This window comes from Erpetoichthys calabaricus, chromosome 3, assembly GCF_900747795.2.
Source record: "Erpetoichthys calabaricus chromosome 3, fErpCal1.3, whole genome shotgun sequence".
NCBI lineage: Eukaryota > Metazoa > Chordata > Cladistia > Polypteriformes > Polypteridae > Erpetoichthys > Erpetoichthys calabaricus.
Window position 1 is genome coordinate 213,580,791 of NC_041396.2, and position 25,068 is coordinate 213,605,858.

Genomic DNA, 25,068 nt, shown 5'->3' on the forward strand with positions numbered 1-25,068 from the left:
AAAAGCACTTTACTACTTTACATAAAATGCCTCCTAACTGATTTCATTTTAATTGGCTTTTCTATTCGTTTACATTCAGCATTTATGGGGCTTTTAGAAATATTTGTATTGTTGCTATAGCTTTAAATGTTTCATTCTCTTTTTGTTTTCTAATTAATTTGCCTTTTCTGTGTATTAATTGCTTTAGTGTCAGACCAGAACATCTGGAAAAGCAGAATTAAAATCATCATGATGATCAAAATTTTAAAACTCTGATTTAAAAAAAATATCCCCATGTTAAATACAGAAATGCTTGGTACATTCTAATAAACATTTACCAAACATTTTTCCATTATAGTTTTGTAATTTATAAAAATTGGGAGATAACAACTAACAACTTAATTAGGCTAGAAGTCCAGTTTAAAACCAGAGTTGGTTGGAACAAAAACCTTCAGCTAGAGGGGGTCCCCAAGACTGAGTTCCAGAAGAACTGGGTTAAGGTAAGAAAGCAAATATTTATGTATTTTTTAAGTGTTGATCGTTGTGTCATAGCTGAGTGAAATGCCAGTGCCCCATGTGTTAACACCACCTCTCTTATAACTATCAGTTTCTCTGCTCCCATGAGTTGAGAATTTGTTAATTTTGTGTAGATTGGATTATTTAATTCTGTTTACTCCTTTCTGGATTAGAAACAAAAAACACTTCTTCATTGTATTTCTTGATTTAGTGTGATTTCATAAATATATGCTTAATCTCATATTAATAAACTATGTATCTTGTTGAATAATTGATGGGGGTCAGGGAGGTTGCGTAAATGTCCACCATCAAGAAACAGTAAAAGTTACTAATGCCATTCTCAGGCGTTCTCTTTTTACCATATTCTAAACAGCAACTTGGCATGCACAAACAAAATGGCGTTTCATTCTGTTTCATCATGGCTTATCTCTTGGCTCTTATAAAAAAATATAGTGTCATCAGTTCATATCAGAGTTGTTGTTACATCTACACAGTGTAGTGAAATTCCTCTGATGTTTGACAAGCCTTAAGAATGGACAGTCACTGTCCTTGTCTGGTAGCCCAAATCTGTCTATTGATTATGCTTCCTATGTATCCATCTGTCCTTTTTTTTTTTTTTTTAAACCTGCTTAAAATATAACATCACAAACAGGCAGGTTTTATTTTTACATACAATTTCCTGAAATTTATACTAAGCTGTAATTCACATGCAATTTTGCAACCATAAACTTGCTAAAAATGGATGTTTTGGAGTTTTAAGTTTTTTGAGGGGTTCAAAGAAAGGAGCATTGCTCCCTTAAGAATTTGGCAAAACTATACACCCCTTTTGGGCATCTATATTTCTCATAAAAGAGCCTAGATTTTGAAAGTACTACATGGCTAAACACAATCCATGATTAGACCAAATTATGTACTTCTAGACAAAAGCTGCAATCCAACAAGAAGGTTTAGAAGAAAATGGTGTACCTTAGATGAGATTCCGGTTTGGCTTTTAGAAAATTTTCTGCATACTGATAACTGTTTCATCCCATCAGCCACCATGCACTCCTGCTGCATGATGGGATTGTAGTTGACACTGGTTTTTGTTTTTCCCTCCTCCAATACAACCCCAATATGTCATATAGGCAATATTTTAAGTTGAAACAATGGCAACACAAATGTAAAATTTTGTAAGAATTGTTAAAGCCATTTTGCATGATTGGTAAACAAACAGTTTACAATTTAGTTTATATACTGTAGATCAGTTCTGGGGTTTTCAACTTTTATTTTCATATTTGAGGTTTATAAATACATGTAGCAATCCAATCCCACTGATTCCCTATCACATGCACTCAGACCAAACTACTTCCATTGCTCCCTCCCCCGGTATATGCTTGTAACCACCTGTCAAGTTTCATGGGCTGCTTGGTTACTACACTGCATGTGGTACATATGCTAATCTTAACATCTTATATGAAGCACTGATGATGTTGTTGTCTCAGGTTAAAGAGATCTGTTATGCAGATAAAAGATTGTAGTCATAAGATTGCTGCCATTGGCTGTGGTTTTTGAACACTTGCCTCTTTTTATTGGTTTATGTAACATTTTTTTCTCAAAAATTGAATCACCACTGCAATGGGCTACACATAAGTATATGTAATGGGTATATTTTGGACTAATGACTGAGAGGGAAGTGAACTGGAAGCTTGTAAATTACTTAAGTGAATATTGAAGGAGCAGGGAAACATGGGGAATATGTGCTGCATAAAACAATGTTAAGAAAACAACCTACAGTAAAATACATAACAACATTAGCATCACTCCTCCTGGAGATACAATATATATCCAAGAATTCTAAAAACTTTCTTCTTCCCACAGAAGGTCCAACACTTCTCTTTTCTATGTATTCCATTGGTTTATTTGAAAAGCCTTGTAGTTTTGTAATCCCTCGTTATGTCATATGTTGTACTGATGTACTTAGGGTCTGCAAGCTTCTAAATGCAGCACTTACTTCTTAAGCTCTTGTATTGCCTACAATTATCACTCAATATCCTAGATGTAGTAACATTGTGGTATTTATTTAAGCAAAAAACATTCAGAACCTTGCCACTGGTCTATTGGATAACACCATCATAATTATTTTCACAATGTAGTTGTTCCACCTATATGACTGTATCCAGGAGTGCATAATAGATAACAAGGTTGCTTGGAACCATAAAGATTAATACGTGACTGCCTGAGCCCTCATATTCCAAAAATATTCAAATTTTACATTTTTTTGAGTGTGTAGATGGCCTATAGTCATGAGATTGTAACTTTCCTCATTTTGTACCCATCTCTCTGATGATCTTTTCTGACCTTGCTGCTTTGACACTCATACACTCATCGCTTCTCCCTATCAGTCAATTTTAGGCAGGCAGAATTGCTTCATTATTGCTTATAATTGCAGCTACACTACTGTTCAACTTCTGCATAGCCAATGGCATAGTTTGTTTTTCTTATTTTGTGGTGCTATTCAGACATGCTAAAAAATGTAAGCAGTCATTACTGAACCTCTCCCTGCTGTAAACCAACTTGCACTGTGCCTATGCCACAGGATTTTTGTTCAGACAATGAGTGAAACTGACTTAATCCTTTTATTTGCTTTTGTACTGAGGCTGTGAAATTAGTGACAGATGGGGAAATTAGTGGTGATCATAACAGTTTCACAAGTCATTTGTAAGGAAACCGGCTTTTACTGTAGCTCTGTTGCAGGTTTGGTCAATCCTGTCTTTTGACTTTATTGCTTGTAATGCTATTATTTGCTACTTTATCAATTTTACTTATAGCTTTGCATTAAATAAAGAAAGGGTTTTTATTGTGTGTTGCAATAATTTTGAAAATATAAGGCAGCTGCTGGGTGTGATCACTTTGGCTCTTAGCTCAACCACAGTCTCAGAGGCTTTGTGCTGGAGAGACTTGCCTAACTATTCTGCAATTGCAGTGATCTGTAGCATTACATTGCCAAGCCTCTGACTATTGTGTGCTGTTAGTTAAGCAGACATGTTCCTCTTCTGCATGTAAAACTGAAAAGGATGTCTTTTTTATTGTGCAAGATCTCTCAGTTTTCCTATAGTTCTGAGTTTAAGCAAATGGGCATGAAAGATCTTGCTCAGTTGCATAACTTGGATGCGGTTGTCACACCTGTAGGAATCAGGAATACACTAACATTGTGATTCACAGTGTCTCGTCATCGTCTGACTAATTCTGACAGTCTGTGCATATTCAATGTACTTCTCTAGCCAAAAGACACTTTAGATTTAATTTTATTGTTTTCAAAATATTCTGTACTAGCCAACCCGCGGCGTACCATATGCCGCATAATCAGGCCGCTTTTTTTAATGATTTTTAAGCACAGGGAAAAAATTAACATTTGAAAAATCCGGAGGAGAGGGGAAGGACGCCCATTACGCCCCATCCGTCATGCTAGTCTGCTGATTTCTCGTTCAGTAACCTGTGAGTAGTGATGGGCGGGGTGAAGCCTCGCGAAGCATCAACACGTTTGAAGCAATTGTGTCGGAAATCGTATCGAAGCTTCGAAGCATTTGACACTCACCTCTCTCGTGACACCTCCTGGCCATTTTCATTAACGTTACAGAAACTTATGATACACTTCAATGACGTCTGTTAAAAGTTGTATTGCTTTTATTTTTTCGTAGCTACAGACTGACAACGAAGAGAAGGGTTCATCAGCAGCTTGTAGTGTGTGATGTCTAACAAATATAAATATAACTAACGCCGACAGGCAGAATGCACTATACGATAGCAAGAGTTAAACAAAATAAGACGCCTCACCTCATGCATTCAGTAAGTACAATGCACACGCGTTTAATTTGTCAGCCACTTTTTGCCAGCTGTCTTTTCTGGTTTGGGCTGCTTTTGCAGTGTTACCTCTTGTGTATATTATATCTTGAAATCCATCGAGTTGCTAATTAACTAACTAACACCCACCCACTCAGCTTGTGTGAAAAAAATGCGCCCGTTCTTTTATCATTTTGTTGCAGCCTATCAAAGACTTGCTGATCATGTTTTGTGACAGTAGTGGAGTCAGGCACAGAGAAGGTCAGCTGCAGAGAGAGCGTCTCGACTGTTGCAGGGCCTGAAGCAGGTGAGACGCTAATGAAAAAGAGGCACAGAGCTTATTGGTTTTTAAAGACTGCTTCCTTCATTGTGTTTTAACTTCAGTTTTAAAGGATTGCACGGCTCTCTGTTGCGCTGCCTGTGTGTGCCCTCTGTCTCTCTGTGGTGCTGCCTCTGTGTGTGTGTGTGTGTGTGTGCGTGGCTCTCTCTCGCGTGCTGCCTGTGTGTGCGCTTGTCTCTCTCTGGCGTTGCCTCTGTGTGTGTGCTTGTCTCTCTCTGGCGTTGCCTCTGTGTGTGTGCGTGGCTCTCTCTCGCGTGCTGCCTGTGTGTGCGCTTGTCTCTCTCTGGCTTTGCCTCTGTGTGTGTGCGCGGCTCTCTCTCGCTGCCTCTGTGTGTGTGCGTGGCTCTCTCTCGCGCGCTGTGTGCGCGCTTGTCTCTCTCTGGCGTTGCCTCTGTGTGTGTGTGTGCACGGCTCTCTCTCGCGCTGCCTCTGTGTGTGTGCGTGGCTCTCTCTCGCGCGCGCTGCCTGTGTGTGCACTTGTCTCTCTCTGGCGTTGCCTCTGTGTGTGTGTGTGTGTGTGTGTGTGTGTGTGTGTGTGTGTGTGTGTGCCTCTGTCGCTGCCTGTGTGTGCGCGTGGCTCTCTCTCTCACGCTGCCTGTGTGTGCCTCTGTCTCTCTCTGGCGCTGCCTCTGTGTGAACCAAGATTCCACCGAGGTTGACTAATGAAAAGTCAACGTGGCTCAGAGCTGCAAGTGGACTGTGGCACAGACAAACAGAAATGACGGCATGTTTTTCGAGGCGTCACGTCCGAGTTGGTGGGCGTGGCTGTGATTTTTTCGTTGTATCCAATGGTCTAAGAGTTGGTGGGCGTGGCTTCTTCCTGCGTGCGCCATTGGCGACTTACTTGTCGGCGGTTTAGTGAATCCACGCCCCTTCCTGCGTGCTTTCCATGGTCGGCTACTTGTCTTCTGGCTTAGTGAATTATATAAATAGATTGGGAGCAGGATGTCTTACTGTTGTAAATGGCCATTCAATATATTGATTATTGAAGGTTTTCTTCTGTGTAGCCATACATTTTGCCAGGTGGTGCAAAATTAAAGTTGACCCAAAATATACAGTAATTTAAGCTTTATTTGTTAATTATTTAAACATCTAGCTTTTTCTAACTCTCTTCAATTCAGTCACCGAAATGCCTTTTTTGCCTTTTAAGCTAGAAGAAAATCAATGGAAGCCTTCTTTTTCAGTTATATTTTAGCCAGACCCTGCAAAGCCGGGGTTCATCTTCCTTTTTTATGTCATTTTTGTTCATTTTTGGTTCTTCTATTTGTGTGGTGGGTGCAGCGACATACTATCAGCACATGCTCCCAACCTCTCTCTTCATGTGAATATGGTTGATTGTTTAGTTTTTGTGTGTCAACATATTTTCTATCATGTTCTGTGTGTATTGTGATTGGTTCCACAAGAGGCTGGGCCACCTGTTTATCAGCAACAAGTAAGACTGGTCTATATAGATTTAAATTGATACTGCAATTATTTTGACCCAAAATGCGATATTTGATATTTCTCAATATTTTCTCAGAACACCTTGAAGATTAAAAATAAACACCATGTAAACCTGTATATAGACATTTTCTATATAAAGTCCAAAACCTGGAATATTTTCTCACAATATTAAAGAGTATTATCTTTTTAAAATTATAATAATTTCATGAATAGCTGTGCCTTAAAGAAGCAGCTCAAATAAAAACATGTTTTTTGCAACCATTCTTGATTTATATCTCCTCTACATATATCTTCTACAACTCTGTGATGACTAGTGAAATTTTCTGTGCTGGGCTGGTAACATCACTTCAAGAAAGATCCACCGAATCAACAAAAAGGAAGGACTTTCAGCCATTGAATTATTTAGCAGAAGTGTATCAAGAAACGCTACAGGGGCTTATTTATACCAACAACAGCACGTCCACATAATGCCTCACTGTGACTTTCTTTTTAATTTTCTTGCTTTATAGTCATTCTAATGTGTTTAGACCAACGTGTGTGTGTATGTTTAGGTATTTATTTATCTGCCTATTTATGTGTGTGTTTATTTAAAGAGCTTCTGTAAAAAGTCAAATTTCCCTCTGTGGACAAATAAAGTTCTTTCTATCTATTTGAGTTTCTATTGTATGTATTGCATCTGTGTCTGCCAATCAGTAAACACTGCTCTTACTCTCTGACTGTTTTACATAAGTAAAGGCAAAATCTCTTGTTTCATTACTTCTGTCATCACTAATCGTAATACATGTACATATGTAAATAATATATGTACCGTTTTATGATTAACATCAATTGTAATGGTTTCTAATTATGTATAACATTCCATAATGCGTGCGGTATCTATTTTATAACATTTTCCAGCATAGTAAGTACTCGTATTTTGCATCCAGTTCTGTTAACAGCTTCTTGAATCTTTATTTCTCTATGGTATTCATTGGTACTTCAAACAGCTGGCACCAATTTATAGGGCGGCGTTTTCATTAATCAAGAATGGAAGTCAGAGGTTCAAAGATAATCAGATACTGTTGTAGTTCCAATCATAAACTATGCCAACTGGCGATCTGGTAGCATTATGCCAACAACCCACTGGGCAGCCAGTTGAGAAACTAAAGCTTTTGGGTTCTGGGGAGAATATGGTTGCGAAGCTGAAACTTAAAGGAATCGACAGGAGGACACCCAGCAGCAGAGTCTGTGGCTTAATTTGACTTTACTCAGGAAATGTCGCCTGGCCCAGACATGGAGAGGATTGACAGATTTGACATAGACATACTGATAACTCTTGCTTGATTCTGCGGGTGGTGGTGCTGTGACATTGGGATGTGTTTATTTCCAGATGTTTTTATTTTTTTCCGGAATGTGTGGCCATGTTGTTTGACAAAATTAATTGATTTTACCATTCAGTGACTGACTGATTATAAGGTAGAATTGTTACATTGCTGAAAATGTGTATCCCAAACATTTGCAATGAGTTCTAATGCAGTAAACCTGAAAAATGCAATTAACTAAATTGTTGAAATGTTAACCTTTCCATAAGACCCTCTGCACTATTATTATTACGGTTTTGCATGAGCTCCATCCTTTACTTCATTTTTTTCTTCCTTTTTTGTTTTTTTCTTTTAATCACATAGTTATGTCATTTGTAGCTGCTAAATGTTTTTACTTCCTCCACTAAGGATTGGAACCAAAAGGGAAAGGGCCTCCTATTTTGATCTTCTTTTCGGTTGCTGGTGCTAATTTTGTTCAGTCCCTTTCAAGCAATTAAGAGAGGACTCTGGTCTTGGATTTTTGCTGACGTGTAGCTTTGTTCCCATTTTCAAGTGTCAAGCTTCTTTGATCTTTCTACTTTTAGTTTTATGATTTTGTGTATCTGCTGTGGGGTTTTGGATTACAGAATTAATTCTTGCTCTTCAGGATTAAAGTTTAGGTTTTTGACCTGTGTTCTTTATCATCAGTTAGATTTGAATTTTTCTTTGTTTTTTTTTTTTTGTTTTTTTTTTTGTTTTGTTGAATCATTTTTCTATTTCTTTGGGCTCTAGGCCTTTTCTTATTAAAGTAGAATTTCATGCTTTTCTCTTTCACTTCAGCATTTGGTTTTTCTTATTGTCTTCCCTTTTGTTTATTTGTTTAACCAAATTTTGGGAATTTATTATACATTTTTTAGTATATTTTTAGCCTTGCTGTCTTAGTATTTCCATTTGTTCTTGTTATTTTATTTACTAGTGTTAAATCATCAGTTATCATTTTAAGTGTAATTAATTAGAAAATATAAATATAAAGTTTTTACTGTTTTCTGTGGGTGGTCCCTAGTAAAACCCTTATGGACGGTTTATACTTCACACTCAGAATGCGTATACGCACACATCATGGCTGCTATTCGTTCTCCGCGTTCATTTGATGCATCCTCTGAGTGGTGAAGCAAAGCGTCAGACTTAAATTCTGTTATACAAATGTATTTGTGGTGCTTTCCTTTTCAGGTGTTGCATATTCCCCATTGTAATGACGCAATACATTTTAAAGATCATATACCATCTTCTTTGCCGTCTCTCTCTTTTTTTTTTTTTTTTTTCCCCCACCTTCACAGCAGCGTCAGAATGTATGGAAATAGGGATAGTGAAATGTTCTATGTTGTGATTAAAGTGCAATTTTGGTTATAATCTCAAAATTTACTTAGTTTATTTTGTCATTAATGTAGACTGCCATAAATGTCATCTTAAAACTGACCTAGTTGTTAATCTCTATGTTCTTCTGGGGCTTCCTCCTGCACTAACAACAGCAGCAGGTAGCAATTGACACAAAGAGCACATTAAATTTATGACATTCCACCTCTCTGTACATTTTAGAATACTTGATATCACTTTCATGATGAAATGTGTTAAAGCATGTATGTTACATTTTACAGATAAATTTTTAACTTCATTTAAATAACGAATACTGTTAATAATTACACATGTGGGGATGGCATGGTGGCAGAGCAGTAGCACTGCTGCCTCGCAGGGAGTCACATCCCTGGTGTTCCCTGCCTGGAGTTTGCATGTTTTCCTGGTGGGTTTCCACAGTGTGCTCTGGTTTCCTTCCAAGGACATGCAGGTTTGGTGAATTTGCTGGATGGAACAGATATCACAAGACTTTTTTAACAAACCAAGTATGTCTATGCAGGAAGAAAATGCTGTCAGAGTAAGAAAGTTGATGTTAAAACTTCAGCACACCTTCACTCTGATTTTGCCATGATTCACACACTTTTCCAGAACAAGTGATACATTTTTAGCAGTGCTCTGATGGATTGTATTCTGGGTACATTTTATCATCATCTGCAGAAAGCTATTGGTTTAAGTAAAGTATTTTGAAAACCATCTCATTTCTCAGAGTAAGCTGAAACCTCTCCTTTAACTACTTACAGATCCACTTGACTTTGACATGGATAATAGTTAAGCTGCTTGTATGAGACTTGAAGAAAAAATCGGAAGATGAATTGGTTGAGATTGTTACTTTGGGCAAAGATCCAAAAAAAGACTAGCTGATTGTATACTCTGGTCATATTTTAATGCATCTCCTTTTCATTATGATTTAATGAATAAATCTTTATATTTTTCAAAAAGTAAATGCATAAAAACATAAAATGCAGTAGACTCATTGATTAGAATTTTAATAATGAACTATGTGCATGTGTTAATTTTTTGTAGCAGAAATCATAAATTTGGCCACGAAGAGCCAAATTTTAGATGTCATTCTAAGTTAATCAAGCACTTTCTTCTGAAATGTGACATTTCTTGTTATTGAATGTAGAGAGTAGTGCTTTAGTCAAATTTGGCAGTACTCCAGTCTCTGATGCTAGGTACGTATTTAGTCATTTAATCCAGAAAGGTCTGCCACTACTGATAAACCATGAATTTATTAATTTTCTTTATCTGTTCTTTGCTGAAAACAGTCTTCCCACTAAACAAGAAAGATGTGATGTATGTGGATAAGGATAAACTACACAAATCAATAAAAAAAATGAAAAACAACATATTTTAGTTGTATTATTAAACCCAATAAATAACACTTGTTATAAACCATAGCAAAGCATTAAATAACCAAGAAAAATAATAACATTAAACACAAAGTTAAGGGTTACAAAAAGACACAGTAATAATGCACATAATTCAATAGGACCATAAACAAATAATAGTATTATTTGTGATCATCATAAACATAGTGTGGGTGAACTGTGAGAAAGGATCAGAATGTCTGTGTAAATTAAATACCTTCGTGAACAGATGAGTTTATGATTGCCTTTAAAATAATGAATTGAGTCAGCTTACTTTAGAAAGGCCATTTTAAAGTCAGGCACAATACAGCTGAAGGTTCATTCACCCACAGAGCACAGGTTATTTCAGGGCAGAACAAGATTATGAGCATCAGTGGACTGATGTGGACAAACAGGACTGTAGTGCTGCAGTAGGTTTTAGTGCTGCAAGGCCACCATAAAGCTTTATGAGTAAGTAGCAGAATTTTGCATTTCTTTGTAGAGAACACACAAGCATTAGAAGAATTTTGTTCTGTTTTAAAAAAAATAATTTCATAGTTTATTATTAAATAAAGACATTTCCCAATTACAAGTCAAGACAAAAATGTTAGAATGCTCTTAGCCACAAATTATCAGTCAACAAAGTTATCTTTCAGCTCTATAAGTCAACCCATTCTCAAGTACCAACAAACTCCCTGAGGAAACCTTTCGTGTCTATTCATACCCAACCTAATTTTTAACTAATAGTAAAAATGACTTTATGGGTACTGTTGATTCTTTAATGATCAATGTTTAGATGTTCTTAATCATATAGATGTGAGTAGGAGCCTGCCAATCCTGATCCGATTCTAACTCTCTTAAAGTCACATTGGAAACATTAAAGAAAATGATACAATTTTGAGTGTGTGTATATATGAGAAATGTACAATGTATAGTTTATGGCTTATGTCCATCCTGAATTGATCTTGATATAGGGTTGAGTATCATCAGCTTGCAAGTGCTACAAAAGTTATTTTTCTTGAATCAGGAATCCCAGTACAAGTGTGTAGCTATTAAGAAAATACTGTGTACAGTATACCAAATAAATAACATTGAGCAATGTCACAGGTGTCAGGCAGCAGAGAACTGAATTCTCCATCAAGGACAAATGACTACATATAACTAGAGAGGTTCATGACTACTATATATCACTCATACCAGCATAAACTAGTTCTTCATCCATTTATGGAGGGTAAAAGCCTTACCTCGGGGATGCACCAACAGCTGTATTGATGAGGTCATCAGTAATTGTCAGTTTTAGGTGCAAAATGAAATCCATAGAAACAGTCTTAATTATTAGTTTAGCAGTTTCATAATGACCATTAGATAAATGCAAGTAGCCATGATGCATCACACAGTATATTGTACATACATGGTTATAAATATGGCCATTGCAAAATCTACAGTACTCTGCAATTCCTAGTGCAGACTCACCTAAATGTCTGTTCATGGAAAATCTTAAAGCTGTACTAGCTGTGTTTTACTGTGTAACTCAGCAAGAACATAGGAATGTGATGATTTAAGGGCATGTGTTAAAGGACTGAGCTGTTTGTGCTAAGTATATGATTAGGGTAACTGTAACTGTTCATTTAGCTCTTATTTTTAGATACTGGGGTTTGTGTGTTCTGATAGTTATAAATGGTGTACTGTAATTCACTTGGGTGTAATGCATTGTGCTCATTATAATGACACTACTGCTGTAACATTTGCATCTATCTATCTATCTATCTATCTATCTATCTATCTATCTATCTATCTATCTATCTATCTATCTATCTATCTATCTATCTATCTATCTATCTATCTATCTATCTATCTATCTATCTATCTATCTATCTATCTATCTATCTATCTATCTATCTATCTATCTATCTATCTATCTATCTATCTGGTTCTTTTTGGTTGCAAATATTGCTATTCCCTAAAATTATTACTTGCTTACTTACTTAAGGGAAACTTCTCTGTTAATTCCTATTTGTGAAGTGGAGGCAATTGAGGCAGATTATTGGTGGATCTTCATCACAAATTATTTGCTTCTTTACGAATAATCACATTTCCACTTGGGTGTAACTAACCCACAGCAGTCAGTGGTTTTCAGTATTTTTCTGTTTTATATAAATCTTAACAGAGTTTTGGTCCTTGCAATTTATTTTAACAGAGTAAAAGATACTACAGCCCATGAAAATAAAGTCATTGGTAGGGTTATGAGAATAGTGCAATGCCTTGAATGCTCACTGCTGTAGCAGGCTGAAACAGTTCATTCATTTTTGTGCCTCATCTATGCTTTATAAGGAAGCAAAAATGACTGAAAGAATATTGGTGTGTATAGAACAGTATATACTAGTTGTCATCTTTCTTGTGGTATTCGTAACACAGCTATCATGATAGTATGTATAGGAAAAGAGAAACATATAGAGTAATAATGATGTTCTTATGAACTGGAGTGATTATTTTAAACTCCAATCTAAAAATTTGTGTAGAAGCAGATCAGTCTTATGAACTAATAAAGAACAATACAGGATTGATAGTAATGGTGACAGACTTTATTTACTTCAGAATGCCCAAGAAGGAGTTATTTTTATTTTTCTTTCCTCAGATGGGCACTGGCCATACCTCAGTGATAATGTTAATGAACATATATCGTTAGGTTCTACTTATGTTAAGCAGTTTGGAACTACTGTGGTGGGCTGGTGCCCTGCCTGGGATTTGTACCTGCCTTGCGCCCTGTGTTGGCTGGGATTGGCTCCAGCAGACCCCCGTGACCCTGTGTTAAGATGTAGCGGGCTGGAAAATGACTGGCTGACTGAGTTTGGAACTACTTTGTTTTTCTGTGTGCTTCAATAAATCTGTATCTTTATGTGTGTGCATGCTGTGATTAGTAACTTGTAATTAATTGCATGCTACCTGTTAACTTGTTAGAGCACTCTGAAACTGCACTCAGTAAATAATGCTACTTTATATAAAAATAAACCATAACTGAATTGAATTATCAATCTCAAGTAGGAATGTACCAACTAATCAATATCACTAATTTTGTTAGTGTTTAAAGGCTTTGGTCTGTATTATGTACATGATTTTACTGCTCAACCATAACATTAATTACATTTTGAGATATGGACGATGTAAATGCATTGAAGAGTTAATGATCAAGGATCTCAAGGCCAAAACCCGAAATTGGCCAAATCGGGAAATGGCCAATGTCACTGTAAATTTACCGGCCAATGTCCGATCTTTTCCTCGATTTTGGGATTTGGCCAGCCAGATTGCGAAATGGCATGGGGCGATCGGCCAAAGTCAGAAGAAAAACGTCATGAGCAGCAATTTGTTGTGCACTTAGTAGTACAATTGCATCGAGTGTAGCCTTGGCGGCCCTTGTTTAGAAAGCGGACGCCACTTGGTTGTTTCACAATAATTAAGATTAGGCATATAAGTAGGTTTCACATTTCTGTCATCATTTTAGCCCTACAATAGTGACTTAACATCAGGGACCTATTTTATTGACCTTAAGGTTAGTGTTTTGAGTGAGGGGAAGGCCGTCTCAAGTGGTGTCCGCTTTCTGAACAAGACCCACCTTGAGCAGTTTCTCATGCAGAATGGAAAACTCACTTCTGAATCTGCATCTGAAAGTTTTTAAGCATTCTTCGCACCTTGAGCGAACAGTTTTACATCAGCGCATCGGATATTGGCCAGGGAGTTCTCGCCACTTCGCTAAATGGCTGGCCAAAGTAGCATATACGCTGGTCATTTCTAGTAATTCGGACTTGGCCACACCTCACGGCCAAAATGCGATACGGCTGGCCAATTTGGGAACTGGCCGAACTTCGGGTTTTGGCCGTAATATCTATATAAAGAAGATCACGTTGTACAAGAGCAGAACTGTGATTTGGGAGCATGTGAAAAGAAAACACTTCAGTGTGATGGTAATCCTTCCCTCATTCACCTGCACATGATGATAATCCAGCTGCAATCTCATTATCACTGTCTTCTGTGTCTTCTAGCCATCATAATCCTTATCTGAGAGAGTAGAATTAGAGTCATTAATAATATGCAAAACTTCTTTCGCAGAGTATTTATTATGAGGATGACAATGGCCTAGATTTGATACTATTCTTTAAAAAATTGGGGCTTCAAATACATGATCCTCGATTCAAGGGTAGGCATAAGTAGTAATTTTGGACATCCATGCATAGGTATATAAACACTATCACAGAGTAGACAGGATTTTTGCTGTATTGAGGCCAAGGATATGTTGTTTCTAATTTATCAATAAATAATTTGTCCTTTTTTGTAACCTACCTGCTCCAATCCCTTGCTGTGGGGATCCAGTACATTTTAAATGAATTACTTTATAAATAAAGTATTAGATGATTGAAAATATTTTTTATACAGTAGATAGAATAAAAAAGGCAGAACATTGTCTTTTGCTGTTTTATTTTAAATAAAAGCCTTTAGAGGGGAGCACTTTTTTTTGATTCTTTTCACCAGTGCACCTAAACTTTGAACATGCAGTATCTTGCAGCTGCATTTTGAATTTGTCACAAAAAATTCCCTTGGCAAAATGTTGTTAAAAAATATGAAAGGTACTGTATCCACAAAGCAATCCACAACAAGAATAATACGAATAAAATTAAATTTTGTCGTATGTCAGATAGGCTTCAGCTCCCCGGGTTTATTTTACAAGCATCACTAATTTCTTATTTTTTTTTGCAGAATTATGGTTTGCTTTAAATACATAAGGACCAGCTGCAAAGCCAAAGTCTTCTAGACTGTCTTACTTTACCATGGATGCCGAAGAGTTCCCTCCTCCTCCACCTGAAGGTAAGGGGCCATTTGTTCTTTCTTCATTACTCTAATTTGTCACAGTGTTAGATGTTTTAATCTTTCTGTATTCAATATTTCTGTATCTCTATACTTGTAATTATGTCTTTACAGGTGTTGCCTTTGATGTTGAGAGGTACTGAACGTAGTGTCGATCTAATGTGCCTCTAGTCATGTCAGAACTGTGAGATTACTAGAGGCATGTTTGTTAAACACAGTTGAACACGTGTACAAGCTATCAGTAATGACATTTTAATTGTAGTATTTTAAGTAATTCTTTTGGGACTTTTTATAATTTTGTTTTATTAAAGAGAACAAAACAATATATACATGCATGTAATTTGACTGCCTTTAAGTTTTAAAAAAAGAATATTTATCATGCCTGGAACTGACAAAACTGACAGTTCCCTTCCCTCGCCCAAATCAGAGTTATTGGACAAAAAAGGCCTTATATAATTCCTCATTTATGTCCTGTGTAGATACAGAAAGCTATTTTATGATAATATTAGTCAAAATAGTAAAAAAAAAATGATGATAAAAAACAATATAATATAAGTAGGCCACTTCCTTTTGAAGTATGAGAGGGAGTTTAGGATTTTTCCAGTCAAGCAATTTGTGCAATATAAGAAATGCAGCATACCAAAACAGGCTTTCATTTAGATTAGGTCATCCCATCTGGTGATACCCCAGACTTTGCCATTAAGGGTTCAGGAGTGATTTGTGATTGAAGTATCTGAAACATGCAAATATTTTAATTACTATAACATTTCCTGTACTGTATATGTTTTAGAAGAAAACAATGCCTGCTCTAAAGCAAAGATTCAAGCCTATCTTTTATCGGAGCCAAAACAGAAATAAAAAGGCAAAGTCAGAATTCAGGAGCATAAGTTAAACTGGCAGAAAAGCATTAAAATAATAATTGCTTAGACTTTCAGAGAGTATTCACAGACACCAGCTTAAATTTACCAATGATGCGAGTCGACTTCTGGGACATGCCCTGTAGCAGCCCATCCTCATGTCAGAGCAAATTTGCTCAATATGGTGGCACCCGTTTAGAAAATGAAGGGTACTTAAATTCAACTTTTAGGTTTTCTTAAGAAAAGAATAACTTACTTAAAATCTTTGATTTTCAGAACTTCATAAAAATGCAGCAATCTAACAGAAACATTAAATAGACTCAGGAAAAAAATGAAATAACAAAGTTAGCATCAGTCCTTAACTGAATTATAGCATGGTTTGTGCAAATTGAAGAAGAAAGTATTTTCTTAATAGCAGAGTTCCATTCCTTATCTGAAATTTTTATAGAAAGGTCTTTTTGAGATCATGTCCTGAGATTGTCTAGGGGTGAATTTCTTAAAATGTGTTGATAGAGCCGAGAAATACTGCCTGTATCTTTAACAAAATTAGCTAGTATTGCTTTAGGAATAAAGTTTCGTAACAGGTGAGGAAAATGATTTTTCACAAAATATGTAACTTGTATAGAGAAAAAAAGTATTGCTAGTATATTATATTTATGACATACAGTAGCAGTTCAAAAGAAGCTTACATGTGATTTTTATAATCTGAATCATGAATAGATTAAAGAAGGTTGAATATAGTGGCATTATTGTCATATCTACAGACTACAGTGAAATTCTTACTTGCATGTGCTGATCAATGTCAATGTATGTTTATTATACTGTATACTGCTTGAATGTAGCTAATAAAAAGCACCACTCTTAAAAATGTATTCTACAATGGTACCAACTATTAGTGTCTAAGGGGTTGTTGGTGGACTGACAGTAATTAGAATTTGCAGAAGTAAATAGCAAGGCATACAGAGGAGATTTTGAACACAAGTTCATTTCTACAGCTAGCTAAGCAAATATGCTTTCACTGTCTACTACCTCCTTCAAAAGATTCTTTGTATGTACTGTGAAGATCAGCCTGGACACAGACAGACACTGAGACACACAAGTCCCAAAAGCACACGTATATTTTCTACTTCTTCCCTTTACAGCACCGCACACAGTGCACCAATCAGCTACAGCACTATTGCTCAGTCCTTTCCTTTTCTCACACTTTCTCTATTCTTCTTCTCTCACTCCTCCACTCGTAAGCTCTGTCCTCTGCTTCACGACTCTGGCTCCCAGAATGGACTGAGGCAGCCCCTTATTATATTGCACCCGGATGTATTCCAGGTGCTCCTTGACGGTCTTCCTGAAGCACTTCCTGGTGTGGCGGAAGTGCTGCATGGGCACCTGGGTGCACTCCAGGTGCGCCCAGATTCTCTTCCGGCAGCACTTCCTGGTGTGGCAGAATTGCTGTAGTCCAGGGTTTAGCAAATGCCCAGAGCTTCCAAGCTCTGCTCCTGTGGCCCCAACACCCACCATGGTGGCTTCCCTCTCGTGTTCCGGGGAAGATACTGCTCCACTCCCAGTCCTTCAACTCTCCAGGCATGCTGGCTAGGCAAGGGTCACAGCCTACCATTACAGTACTTTTGCAGACCAACAGTAGTGATCATTTTGATAATGATAAGTACATGCATTACTGCACTTATAATCAAATAGTAATCAGTAGTCTTGGCAAAGTGAATTTGAATTGTATGTAGAATAGAGTGTGTAAAGCTAATAGTGTAACAGCATACTGAACGCTTGCCCTTTATAAAGCTAAAGCTTTAGCAGCAAATATGAGAGAAGTTCCCTATAATATTTCCAGTTATTCTGTGGTTTGGGTGGTGACACTACAACATGGGCCAGCTAGTAGGACTTGTAGGACTGGGCCAATATTACATTATTTTTGGACTAAACTTTGGGTTAACAGTGATATCAGAATATAAGATTATTCTTATATGATTCTATTCATGATTTTTGAATTTATAGAGTTACGTATTATTGTTCCTCAATATTCGTCTCAAGGCACAGTCATAAGAGTTGAGCAACTAAGCATTTTACTGCATATTGTACTGTATGTATAATTTGTTGGTGACAAATTAAAATTTGATACAATTTTGATTTAGAATAAGTACAATGTTCAATGATTGTAATTATACTTTAAAATGTAATGTACTATCTTTCTTTCTCTCATTTCTGCATTAAACATTTCTCTTTAGAATAAAGAAAAAAAATAAAAACGTTTCCTGGCATTTTGTTTGTTTATTTAACTGAAATTGATTGTTTCTTTAAGCATTACTTGAGAAAGCAAGCAATCACATTTTTCTTATGAGTAAAATTTTTAACTGTGTGCTTTTTTTGTTTTTACATTTTTTACCTTTATATCAGAAAAGGCGTATGATGAGTTGTATGAGAGGTTGGACACTAAAGAGGGAGAAAAGGACCTGTACTGATTGGCTAGACAGAGGGACCTAGCTGGGAAAGATGTGCAGCAGGTTAGGGTGATAATGGATAAAGATGGAAACGTACTCACAAGCGAGGAGAGTGTGTTGAGCAGGTGGAAAGAGTACTTTGAGAGGCTGATGACTGAAGAGAACGAGAGAGAGAAGAGGTTGGATGATGTGGAGATAGTGAATCAGGAAGTGCAACGGATTAGCAAGGAGGAAGTAAGGACAGCTATGAAGAGGATGAAAAATGTAAAGGCCGTTGGTCCAGATGACATACCTATGGAAGCATGGAGGTGTTTAGGAGAGATGGCAGTGGAATTTTTAACCAGATTGTTTAATGGAATCTTGGAAAGTGAGAGGATACCTGAGGAATGGAGCAGAAGTGTACTGGTACCGATATTTAAAAATAAGGGGGATGTGCAGGACTGCAGTAACTACAGGGGAATAAAATTGATGAGCCACAGCATAAAGTTATGGGAAAGAGTAGTGGAAGCTAGGTTAAGAAGTGAGGTGATGATTAGTGAGCAGCATCATGGTTTTATGCCAAGAAAGAGCACCACAGATACAATGTTTGCTCTGAGGATGTTGATGGAGATGTTTAGAGAAGGCCAGAAGGAGTTGCATTGCGTCTTTGTTGACCTGTAGCGAGAGTAGGGAGCAGGTTGTGGACGATACAACGGTGCTGTTACTGATAAGCAGGGATGATGAAACAGCATACAGAGATGAGGTGGAACAGCTGTCTGCATGGTGTGAAGACAACAATCTATCTCTCAATGTCGACAAGACAAAAGAGATAATCGTGGACTTTAGAAAATCACGTCCTGCCCACATCCCACTCAGCATCAATGGTTTAGATGTGGAGACAGGAGTACCAAGTTCCTCGGTGTTAACATAACTGAGGAACTTACGTTTACACATAACACCTCATCACTAATCAAGAAAGCCCAGCAGAGACTACACTTCCTGAGTCGGCTGAAGCGAGTAAGTCTTCCCCCTTCCAACCTCACCATGTTCTACAGAGGCACCATTGAGAGTGTTCTGACCAGCTGCATCACGGTCTGGTATGGCAACTGCAACATATCCGACTGCAAGCGCCTGCAAAGGATAGTGAAGACAGCAGAGAACATTATTGGGGTGCCTCTCCCTTCACTACAGGACATATTTTACAAACGCAGTGTCCGCAAGGCCTGCAGCATTGTGCAGGACCCCTTACACCCCTCACGTGGACTTTTCATACTTCCGCCATCCAAGAGAAGATACTGCAGCATCAAAGCCAGATCTGCCAGGCTGCAGGAGAGTTTTTACCCCCAAGTTGTTAGACTCCTTAACCCAAGGCTGCCCCCTGGGACCTTCCACACGGCCTCAACCACCTCTAAAAACAGAACTTTTATACATGCGAGCCACTGTCCTGCAAAGACCAGTGTGTAGGTAGAAAAGAACTGAAAGTCTCATACTGACCTTTAAGTATTTTGACACTCTTGTTATCCTTCTGCTGTGAAACATTCTGACCTGTCATTGTTTACACATGTCTTAAACAACTATTATCATACACTGATCATTTCTGTATTATCTATATCTGTTATTTATTATTTATTTATTATATTACATATCTTATACATCAATATTGCTGCTACTTCTTTGTCTTGTCTTTGCACAATGTCTTGTCTTGTGTTTTAATTTTAAATTTAAATTTTAATTCTATTTTTAATTTATTATTTGCATGTCATGTGTTACACTGTGGACCCTGAGCTTCACAATTTCATCTGTCTGTATACTTGCATATGGCTGAGATGACAATAAAGTTCACTTTGACTTTGAGGTTGAGGAGACCCTGGAGAGGTGGAGATATGCTCTAGAGAGGAGAGGAATGAAGGTCAGTAGGAACAAGACAGAATACATGTGTGTAAATGAGAGGGAGGTCATTGGAATGGTGAGGATGCAGGGAGTAGAGTTGGCGAAGGTGGATGAGTTTAAATACTTGGGATCAACAGTACAAAGTAATGGGGATTGTAGAAGAGAGGTGAAAAAGAAAGTGCAGGCATGGTGGAATGGGTGGAGAAGAGTGTCAGGAGTAATTTGTGACAGACGGATATCAGCAAGAGTGAAGGGGAAGGTCTACAGGACAGTAGTGAGACCAGCAATGTTATATTGGTTGGAGATGGTGGCACTGACCACAAAGCAGGAGACGGAGCTGGAGGTAGCAGAGTTAAAGATGCTAAGATTTGCACTGGGTGTTACAAGGATGGACAGGATTAGAATTTAATACATTAGAGGGTCAGCTCAAGTTGGATGGTTGGGAGACAAAGTCAGAGAGGCAAGATTGCGTTGGTTTGGACATGTGCAAAGGAGAGATGCTGGGTATACTGGGAGAAGGATGCTAAGGATAGAGCTGCCAGGGAAGAGGAAAAGAGGAAGGCCTAAGCGAAGGTTTATGGATGTGGTGAGAGAGAACATGCAGGTGATGGGTGTAACAGAGCAAGATGCAGAGGACAGAAAGATGTGGAAGAAGATGATCCGCTGTGGCAACCCCTAACCGGAGCAGCCGAAAGAAGGAATTTTTTTTCTGTTATAAACACATTTATTAATTTATTACAGTAGTTCTATGCATTTACAAAGACATAAGGTGCTGCTTCAGAAAGGGAGACATTTAGTTTTACTATGGATTCCCTGATTGATCGATTTGACCAATTATTGAGATTATAATCAGATTGTTGTCTTCCATGCAGTCATTGATCAGTGTATCATCGGCCAATATTTGACTAAAATGTAAGCAAAATGCATGTGACATGCTACAGTAACATCTTCTTGCTAGTTGTCTCATTTAAGAATTATAATTTCACTTTTTCTATTGGTAACTTTTTTTTAACTAGTTTTTATTCAAATTTAGCAAATATAGTAAGCATTGTAAACATAATTTATTATTGCGTGGTTTCCCTAGACATTGCTGCATATGTAATTTAAAGTGTTAGATGATAAATCTAACATGAAAATGGAAGTGATTTTAGTCATTCATTCTGTTTTATGTTTATTTAATACACTTCTTGATGTCTAACATCCTTATCTAAGATGTACATAATTAGGATTTAGATAGGTGAGGTGACATGCATAAGCGCACATAGGTGATTAGTTATCCGATTTGAATGTGTAATACTCATATTTCCATATGTGGTTCTTGCTGCTTGTCTGGGGTGACTTCAGACACACCTTTTGTCTGGCTGCCAGCTATTCTGTTCAGGAAGGTAGTAAGGAAGACAAGTTTAATGTAACAGGGAGTGACTGCATGTAACTACATTATGATACTGAACATTTGCTGTTCTTTATTTTGACAGTAACTAATGATGGCTGTGTTTAGGCTTGTTTATGACTGAACCCAGCTACTGAGTTCAGTAAGCACTTTGAGCTACATTATTTGTATGAAAATGTGCTATATAAATAAATGTTGTTGTTGTTGTTCAGGTAATAGAAATTATGTTGGGTAAATCAATACCTTAAGCTGACCCACAGATGCTATTTTCTGAAGGATTTATACAAAAGGCAGTGCTCCTAGGGTAATTCTTGTTAAAAGTTTTGGTATCTTTCATATATCTTATTTATAGTCAATAAAAATAAAACACGGCTCTGTGTTTCATATACTCGCAACTTCTGATGGTGATCTAGCAGATTTATAGTATATTTATGAATTTATTCTTTTTGGAACTTTGGGATGAAGAATCAAGAGTTCCTCAAAGGACTTTGCTATTACCGGTAATACTTTTTACGTTTTAGACTGAAAAACCTCCTTTGTTTTTTGAATTGAATCTGACTGAAAAGAAAATAAGAAAGAAATGGGGAGTACAATTTCAAAAAAAAAGTCTGTATATGAGAGCTTTATACATGCTGGAATTTTAGAAGTCATTCAAAGGAGTGAGTGTCTTAGTGACAGCGTGAAGCTCTTTGTTCATTATGTCCCACGTTTGTATGATGCAGCAATAGTTACAGCTGGACAGAGTAGCCAAAGTGATTTAGAGACAAGAACAGAATATTTATTGTTGAAGTGAATTGTCAATTGTTACTCTTTGTTTTCTGTTAACAGAGAAGTTAAAGCTTAAAAAATCCTAAATAAAATGTATGAAATGTGACAAGCTGAAAGATTTAAGTATAATAGATCTTTTGTTAAGAAACTTTTTTTTATGATTAATATTTACAGGACTCTGTTTCCAGTGTGCTTTTAGGTTTTAATAGAAATAATTTAACAAATGGTAGTATTGCCAAAATCTATTTATATTGCAGACTTGCATGCATCAAATGTAGCAGCACATACTAACTGTAATTTTCAAATGGTTTTCTGAACGATTTCCGACATACCACTATAATGAGTATTAGAACAGAAGGTACACTATCACAGTAGGAAAGAGAACGGGCAAGAGCAATTTTTATTTTTTTTTTCCTTTTTATTTTAAATAGAGCTTAGTGGATAGGGGATAGTATTTCGGGGTTGCTGGTCATTATTTGAGAACCAAAGGCATAAAACATAGAATCTATGTTATTATAAAAATGTATTAATATTATTATTATACCTCTAACAGTAATATGTCAACCTGTATTTGAGTTGCAAACAGAAGATGTTTCAGTATATCTTTACAAAAGAAAGACAAACCTCTAAAAGGAATAAAATTCAGGATATGATTAATCTAAGAACTGTTGTATTTCAGCATCCTCCTTGCAAAGCATAACATTTATTATAAAAAATAAAATAGTTTTCCTGGTGATTAAATGTCATGAATTTTCATAGATCAGTACAATAACTAAATACACTGTAAATAGAAATATATTTTATAGATAATAAGGTGATTTTAAGTTTTTTTGCATGCTGGATATTAGTACATCCATCCATTTTCCAAACCCACTTATCCAGAGCAGGATCATGGGGAAGCTGCAGCACTAGGTGCAAGGCAGGAACAATCTGTTGACAAGGCTCCAGGCCAATTGCAGGGCAAGTGTACACAAGCACAAAACATATTAGAGACTAATCCACCTAACCGTCTTTGGACTGTGGAGCACCTGAAAAAGCCCACATGAATATAGAGAGAACTTGCAAACTCCACGTGGGAAGCACACACGACTCCCACCATCATCATCATCATCATCTCCGTGTTGCAAGGCAGCAGCACTTCCACTACTCCACTTTGCTGCCCTTATTACTATATCAACACAAGAAAATAAATCACATTTGATTTATTGGCATTAGGTAACCTACAGCAGAACTTACTGAGGAAAAATGTTTACCAAACAAGTTAGAAAAATATGAGGAGCATGCAAGGGTTAGTCCTCTTCTCCCATCACATCTTTCTTTTAAATGTCATCCTACCTCAAAAATAATCATAAGAAAAGATATGTTATAATGAAATGACCCTTTAATTAAATATCTGACAGTTTTTGGATCATAGCTATAATCAAAGCTCATTTTTAACTCTAGTGGAACCTGTACAAAATGTGATATTTATTTCATAGAAACACTCAACCTAAGTAAAATATGAAACCAAACTATGGTCATTCTCAATATGCAGTTATTCTGTTTATTGAATTCATTAAAAAGACTGTTCTTTTCACAATCTGGAGGTGAACTGTAAACCTGACAGTACTGGTCACTTAAACGTGATCACACAGAATAGAGGCTTTCTCTGTTTCTAATTAAATGTCAGCTTCAACTTGTTCATCCGGTACTTGGCTGAAAAGATAGGCTGTGATTTTAAAAATAAGAAAAAGTACCAAATCAGGTGTTTCTTTTTATGTATTTTATTTTTCAAAAAATAAAGCTTATCTACTGATTTCAGACGCAAAAATAAAAAAAATAATTTCTAGTACATAACATCAGATCAAACACCAATATAACATTTTATCAGAAAATGGAGACTGAGACATTACAATAGTTAATTCTGAGCTACCCAGAAGAGTGACTGATAACAAATAGGCTTATAGTATCATTTACTGTAGTGTGCTAGATTTTTAGAATTTATGACCTTTTAAAAAAACGTGCTTCAGTTGAAATGCCTCTCACTTCTTCTTCTTCTTTTGGCTACTCCCATTAGGGGTTGCCACAGAGGATCATTTTTTCCATATCTTCTTGTCCTCTGCATCTTGCTCAGTTACACCCACCTACCAGCATGTAATTTCTCTCCACAATCACAAACCTCCTCTTAGGCCTTTTCTCTTTCCTGGCAGCTCCATCCTTAGCATCCTTCTCCCAATATACCCAGCATCTCTCCTCTGCACATGTCCAAACCAACACAATCTCACCTCTCTGACTTTGTCTTCCAACTGTCCAACATGAGCTGACCCTCAAATGTACTCATTTCTAATCCTGTCTATCCTTGTCACACCCAATGCAAATCTTAACATCTTTAACACTGCTACCTCCAGCTCTGTCTTCTATTTTTTGGTCAGTGACACCGTCTCCAACCCATATAACATAGCTGGTCTCACTACTGTCTTGTAGACCTTCCCTTTCACTATGGCTGGTACCTGTCTGTCACAAATCACTCCTGACACTCTTCTGTACCCACTCCACCCTGCCTGCACTCTCTTCTTAACCTCTCTTCCACCCAAGTATTTAAACTCCTCCACCTTTGCCAACTCTACTCCCTGTATCCTCACATTCCTCTGACCTCCCTCTTATCACACACATGTTGATCCTACTGACCTTCATTACTCTCCTCTCTAGAGCATATCTCCACCTCTCCAGGGTCTCCTCGACCTGTTCCCTACTCTAGCTAC

At 37.1% G+C, this 25,068-nt stretch overlaps 1 protein-coding gene and 1 long non-coding RNA gene across 2 annotated transcripts in view; one reads left to right on the forward strand and one right to left on the reverse strand.

Annotated features, from left to right (window-relative positions):
• Positions 1–25,068, forward strand: part of arhgef10 (Rho guanine nucleotide exchange factor (GEF) 10) — a 234,779-nt gene that overhangs the window by 21,053 nt on the left and 188,658 nt on the right. The window contains exon 2 of the mRNA XM_028797766.2: positions 14,889–14,996. Within this exon, the coding sequence (XP_028653599.2) occupies positions 14,960–14,996 (37 nt within the window). The 5' untranslated portion in view covers positions 14,889–14,959. The remainder of the gene's footprint in view (positions 1–14,888; positions 14,997–25,068) is intronic.
• Positions 1–25,068, reverse strand: part of LOC127527282 (uncharacterized) — a 101,366-nt gene that overhangs the window by 11,054 nt on the left and 65,244 nt on the right. The gene's annotated exons all lie outside the window — the stretch shown is intronic.